Consider the following 6,696-nt stretch of genomic DNA (forward strand, 5'->3'; position numbering starts at 1 on the left):
CTCCATTTTGGAAATATGTTCTTGTTGTGTATGGAGGGGATGCCAGCAATTTCTCTGGGAACATTGGACTGCGAGGACTTAATTCTCATTGAAGGGCTTTGGACCTACTTGGGCTTGTGCAAATGATGCTGTCGTCAGACTACCCTTTTTTGATCACCATGAGCTCTCTTATTTTTGGGTTCTGCGATAGATCTTCTGAAAGATTTGAAATCTATGTTCTCCACATTTGTTCATCTTTTTCCTCCTTCCCAGGTAGGAGCTCTGTCAGTGAACTACGCCATTTTTGCAGACAGTCCTTTTCTTTGGGTTGAGGAGCCTTTTGTTTTGCTGTTTCTAATTCCATGTGATGCCATTGTTTTGTAGACTTATTGATGGCTTTTGAAAAGCTCTCCTCTATATTCTCCTGCTATTCTCAGCCAGCACATGGCTGCCTTGGGGAACCAGCTCCCTAATATTGTTAGCCTGTGGCTCTCATGGATGCTGGAGGGTAGTCTCTTCACTGGGCATCAGAACTCTGGTTCGCACTACTGGTATTCGTTACTGCCGTACCAATCCCTTGATAACAAATTATTAGAGGGAATGAGAGTTTTCTGAAAATTGGCAAACATATGAGACGCCCTTCTGGAAATTCTTGTGATTGTGAGATGCCAATGAGAATTCTTAAGAAATTGGTAGACAGTAATTGAACTGCTCAGAGTTTGTAAAGGTGATGATATTAGAAGTTGAAACTGGTATATGCTCCTAAAATCGGTGTGCATAGATGAGGCTTTTGCATTAGTTGTTGAAGAGAGATTGGCAACCAATAGGATCATTGGATCTCTGACCACCAGTAAAATTTAGGAGATCCATCATTTCTGAAAATGCTTTCTCTAGCCTTTAATCTGAAATTGTGCAAAACGGAGGAAAGAAAGTTGATGCAGCCTGAGTTTGAAATTGCGAACTTTTGGATCAGCGTTAAGGCTTCTTCTTTGTCCCTTTGTTCCTTGGCTTGTCGGGTTATTGTTAGTCATCTCTATCCATGGTGGTCATAGTTCCGATCTCCATTAGCTTTCTCTCCTCTTGTTTTTGGTGTTTTGGCTTGTGGGATTGTTGATAGGCATCTCTATCCATAGTAGTCCTAGTTTTGATCTCCATAAGCTTTCACCCCTCTTGTTTTCTGTGTGGTTTCTGCGTTGTAAAATGACAAGATATTGAATAGGGTTGGAATCTATGTTTCTCTCCTCTTGTTTTTGGTGTTTTGGCTTGTGGGATTGTTGATAGGCATCTCTATCCATAGTAGTCCTAGTTTTGATCTCCATAAGCTTTCACCCCTCTTGTTTTCTGTGTGGTTTCTGCGTTGCAAAATGACAAGATATTGAATAGGGTTGGAATCTCTGCTTTCCACCTTTGTTGTTGTTTTCTTATTTCCATATAGTACTCTCTAGCTTGTTTGGTATTTTGTCATTGAACTTGTCGTATTTGAATGCGTGCCCTTTGGTTTTGGTCTGAATGGTGCTGTTTTATTCTTTGCATATGGTATTGATACTCAGCAAATTCATGGATGGCTTGAAACTAATACCACCATGCTCTCCTATTCTTGGCTAAAGCATCACTTGTCGCATTTCTGAGGAAGATCTCCCCCTTATTGGACACTTTGATTTTGTTTCCTTCTTGTTTTCTTCTTTGGACAATAACTTCAGTGTTATTCCTCTGTGGACCTGCAATTACCTAGGCATGTACATGTGGCTTCGCCAATGCCTCTAGTTTCTTTCCACACACAAGATTGGAGTCTTGTAAGGCAAATGAGGGTTAAAGGTGGACTTTGTTTCAGGTTCCGTTACGGATTGCTAGCTGTGTGACTATACCATGCTATGGGACTAAAGATTCTGAATGAACCAAGGAGAGGAAATGTAGGACAGTGATGAAACAGGCTAGAATTCATGCACTAATGTTCGCTATAATTCTATGCTATTTGCATTAACAATTTACTAGAACTTGGCATGTGCAATGCATGTGTCTAAAATAATAGCAAAGAGTAATAAATGAATGGATTTGGTTCCATAGAAGAGTAGCCTAAAAGTAAAGGGATGAAAAAAAAATAGGAGGAAATTCTAAATTTAAGAAATAGAACGAGACATTAAAGTACAAGGAGTTTGGATTTTCACCAATCTATATGTGTCTCTTCTAGAATGATCTTGCCAGATACAATGAGAACCTCACAAACAGGTCCCAAGTTTCAGAAGGATTCCACAACAAAGATCGACGCTCTCTCCAAGCGCACATTGCCTATCCTTTCTTGAAGAGTTCATAGACATATCATTTTTGGGGCATTGGGAGTTTTGAGTTACATATTAGTAACTATAATAAGACGACTATAAAAATTTTCTAATTCTCAGAGAAAGACCTCTCCTCTTGTTTCATATGTCCTTGGGCATGTGCTGTTGTTTCACTTTTCAATGAAATTTGTGGGGGTTATCCCACTATTTTGCTCAGAAAAAGAGATTCTCAGAAAAAATGACAAAACCCCAACAAAAGCTATCATAGAGTAAATGAAAAGTTCAAGAAAGCCAACTCAAAAAGAAAAAAAAAGGCCCCCATAGCCCTTGGCTTGCTAGAGGGGGTCTCCACTCTTGTATTTTTTTAGGATTCTTATTGCTTTCTATTCTCTTTTTAGTGCACTATGTTATGTCTTTAATTCGAAGTTGATGTCTCCCCAATACTTGTCACCTTGACTATAGAGCTTAGAACTTTATGCACATCTAGCGTTTTCAAGTAGCCCACATGTATTTATTCTGTAACAATAAGTACTTCAGAGAAATTGTCCCTACAAATGATATTTACTGCTAGTGTTTACTATGATGAGTAAGAATAATTGGGAACTTGGGATCTTCTGTTTGAGCCAAATTTTCCTAAACAATACCTTTTGTCACTGAACTCTGGACCTGTTCTAATATACTGAAATGTTAGAACTTCTGCCAACATTTCTGGATACTGTAACGAGTAAGAATTTATAGATTTTCTACTTAAGACATAGATTGTGCGCATTTCCTAATTATGTAGCATTTTGTAGCTTAATGGCATTACATGTTTAGTTTTTTTCTTTTTTTTCTTTTTTTCTTCTGAGTTCAAGCATTATATGTTTAGTGTTGCTTCAATAAATGTCCCTTGTAGCCAAAGATTTAATAGTTTTAGCATAACTATTTATGTTCCATAATGCTGAAAGTTTGCATGCAGCATGTAATGTTAAGGTTGAGAATTGTCATCCCTCTTACTTAAGGACATCTTTCTCTTGAAGTCATCAGTTTGTTGACATTTCAAGAGTGGCATTATGAACTTCTGCTGATATTGCTGAATTGGTAAGTATTAGCTGTTTGCTCACATATTCAAAGTCTCATAATGTCAAATTCCTGATGCTGCTTGCTTCAAAGTTGTTTTTAACTGATCTGAAATCACTTTAAAAGTGAACCGTGTAAAAGATGAGGCTTTCACAATCTTCTCTGAAGTAGAAATTTCTTATCATACTCATATATTGCTGGAATATAAAATATACTACCAGGTATCAGTTTTTAAAGATGTCAACAGCCATAGGAATTCATAACTTCATATAATTGATAAAATAAAATCAATTGTCTGGACTTCCATGGTACCTTTACAATGACAGACGATAGAGAAACCAAATACAAAACTTTGTTAATCACAAACAACAGACCTTATTAATTTCACACATGCAAAGTAGGAGAACAAAAAAAAGGGTAAAACTTGAGCACGGTACCGCCCCGATGATGACATTCTTCTGCTGCCTTAATGCTACCTGCATTATGAATAACTTAATTACTGAACTTGCTTCCTTGGAGTATAATGCAGTAACTTCCCAATTGTATACTTTTAATCTTTCTTTAACTGCAAGACAAGAACTGAAAGGAAAACAAAAAATAACAATATAGGAATCACTAAGAACAAAGCCATTCAAATTTAGCTACGTAGCAGTAGTTTTGTCAATGCTCTTACCTCGAACTTGATTAGCTGCAAGCTTGTATAGCAAAGGCTGATGTCGGACTCTGCAAGGGTGATTCACACATTGGCAGTGGCATAACAGTCTCAAAAGCCTCAACGAGCAGTGCTACCTTCCTCTTCCGAGCAGGAGCGAGTCTGGTGACTAGCTGTTGGAGTGCAGAATCTATCATCCATGACTCTGCATTTTTCCTCTCGTCCATCATTTGATGCCTGAGATCAACTTTTTCAGCTTCTGGGTCCGGTCCTATTGGAAGAAACCGTGGTGCCCGTGGATTAAATTGTTTCATTGCTTCCAAATCCTTCGATGTTCTCCTTCTCATGGGGCTGTATCTGTATCTATCTTTCCGCTTCCTGCTGGCCTCAGGAAATGGTTGGTTAGAGCTCTCTGTTTCAGGGCTATTATCATCTACATCAAATCTGACTGCATCCTTAATTTGCAATACATCATGGATGCAATTTTCCTCTTGCCATCGTTCTTCTTGCTCCTCGGTCCCCCTCAAATTGCTCTCATCTGATTGATCTTTAAAGATAAAGCTTTCACCAATCTTAGGAGGAACACTTGAATCTTCAGTTGCATCAAGAAGTCTGGATTCTTTGATCTCCAATTCTGATTGGACACGATCAGTTTCCATGCTATGCTGATCTGTCACACTAACTCCCTGAAGATTATCAAAACACTGCATTTCATTTCCATTTCTCTCTTCTTTGATGTCTGTGTTGAGAAAATCCTCTTGTTCAGATGTGTCACAGCCAAGAATAGGGATAACATCTATGTTCTGCGCATGAAGGGGCTGGCCTTGGAAAATCTCTGAATCTTGAATGCTGCATTCTTCTGAGTCACAAATGTTGTTATTGCTCATAAGCAAGCCATCACCCAAACAATTTTCTTCTGATGACTCTTGTTGCTCTAAAAGATCAGCGAGTTCATTATTGATTGGATTATGAGGCATGTTCCATGTTTCATCATCGAAATTACCTTCTAAAGCACCACCTTCAGATGCTGCAGCATCACATTTCTCAGCAACTTTTCCTTCTTCACTTGTGATTGAAGTATCTGCTGGCTCCATCAAAAACTCATCATCTTTATTCTCATTCCTTGTTAAGGGGCCAAATCCATCACAGAGATACTCAGGTTTATCGGTCTTATTGTCAGGGAATTTTCCTCCTTCCTCTTCAGAACCCATACCAGTACTTTTGGTTGTCGAAATATTTTCACCACTCCCTGTAAGGCCTCCATTTCTGTTTTCAAAATCATTAACCATGCAGCATTCAAAACCCCATTCTTCATAATCTTCCAACAGAAAACGGGACGAGGTTTCTTCCTTGGCTTCTGCTTGCTGATTACATTCCGCAGAATCAATGAAACTCATAATAGCATCCATTTCCTCGACCGATTCACCATCCTGATCTAGACCACCTCCAAAGCTAATCTCCGAATATATCTCAGGTATTTGATTTGTTCTGATTCTTACATCACCTTCTTCAGCTTCGAGTTCAGTGCTCTCCCGGTCCCAGTCATCTTCGATCGATGATAAATTATTGAGAATTTCAGCAATCTCTTTGCTAAAGTCATCCTGAATTCTTCTTTCATCACAATACAACAGCACTTCTCTGATTGGTTCTTTAGGTCTAGCATAGATATCGACAAAGAAATCATTGCCAGCCTCTTCTATTAGTGGAGTGATCTTTAACTCTGATGGAGCGCTACTAACATTGATTCTCTCTGCCCCTCTGCCCTTCCTTAAACTTCTTTTTCTAAATGAAGAGCGCCCTTTCAGCTTCATGCTCTTCTGGGTCTTAAGCAATCGCCTCCTTGCCGACAAGAAATGCTTCAGCGGAGGCAAAGACTTGTGCATATGACCGTTCAGAGAGCAGTAGGTGTAAGGGCAGACCTTCATGATTGAAGTCCCTTCCGATTCGGTACCTCCGGGATTGAGGTTCAAAACCTTTGGAAACTTTGAATCCTTCAAAGTTGACGAGCAGGTGGCCCTGCTCACAGTTTTCTTGGGATAGAGAACCATCCCTGAGCTCTTCTTCATTGAAGGCCTTTTCGGTCTCAGACTAGATTTCCTTGCTAAGGTCTTTGCAGGTTTGGTACCAGTATTAACAGGAGGAGGAGATGGCGGTTTTGAGTAATTCGACTTGTTTGAGTTCTCTGGGCTTTTGCTCTTATCATTCACAGCTGGGGAATGGATAGTTACCTGCAACCGCTCCTTCCTCGCATCTGAACTGCTTGTAGGCTTCATATAATTTGGTGATCCATTTGATGTTTTCATGGCAGACGGCTTCAGGCGCGGCGGAGGCTTATTTAGTTGAATCTTTCTGCTTCCAAATGGAGATGCTGTGAGGCTCTCCAATTCTGAGGCTTTGATGGATCTGGACTTCTTCATTATCTTCTTGAGATCACCTCCTGCCTTGTTCCTTGTATCATGTTGGTGATGAGAGGACAGGCGCTTCTCTGATAGAACATGGTTCTTCTTTGGTTCTGTTACAGACTCGAGCTTGTTTGGTGCTTTTCTTTGCACCATGATAGAAGAAAGAGGAAAGCCAGAAAGGACTGAGACTTTGGATGAAGGCTTGGTTTGGTTTGAATTTGAAAGGATGGTGAAGCTTCTCTGCAAGGAAGTCTTGTTGTGGGGATTGAAGGTTGTGAATGGAAGAAAGGTCCGGAGACCCAACCACTACAGAGATTCTTCAAAAGTT

General features: G+C 39.7%; 1 protein-coding gene across 2 annotated transcripts; it reads right to left on the reverse strand.

Moving 5' to 3' along the window:
* Positions 1-3,560: 3,560 nt before the first annotated feature.
* On the reverse strand, positions 3,561-6,696 carry LOC103696713. Of its 2 annotated transcripts, none has more exons than XM_008778416.4 (2): positions 3,988-6,696; positions 3,561-3,790 (listed from the first exon to the last, which is right to left on the reverse strand). In XM_008778416.4, exon 1 carries the CDS (start codon positions 6,519-6,521, stop codon positions 3,999-4,001), a length of 2,523 nt encoding a protein of 840 aa, XP_008776638.2. In that variant the 5' UTR covers positions 6,522-6,696; the 3' UTR covers positions 3,561-3,790; positions 3,988-3,998. The 2 variants fall into 2 exon arrangements, with proteins under 2 accessions (XP_008776638.2, XP_008776637.2); XM_008778415.4 differs by having other exon boundaries at positions 3,561-3,893.

The sequence above is a fragment of the Phoenix dactylifera genome, chromosome 3 (genome assembly GCF_009389715.1).
Source record: "Phoenix dactylifera cultivar Barhee BC4 chromosome 3, palm_55x_up_171113_PBpolish2nd_filt_p, whole genome shotgun sequence".
NCBI classification, from domain to species: domain Eukaryota; kingdom Viridiplantae; phylum Streptophyta; class Magnoliopsida; order Arecales; family Arecaceae; genus Phoenix; species Phoenix dactylifera.

Coding starts and splice junctions, on each gene's coding strand:
- LOC103696713 (XM_008778416.4), bottom strand. CDS start 6,521: ATGGTGCAAAGAAAAGCACCAAACAAGCTCGAGTCTGTAACAGAACCA.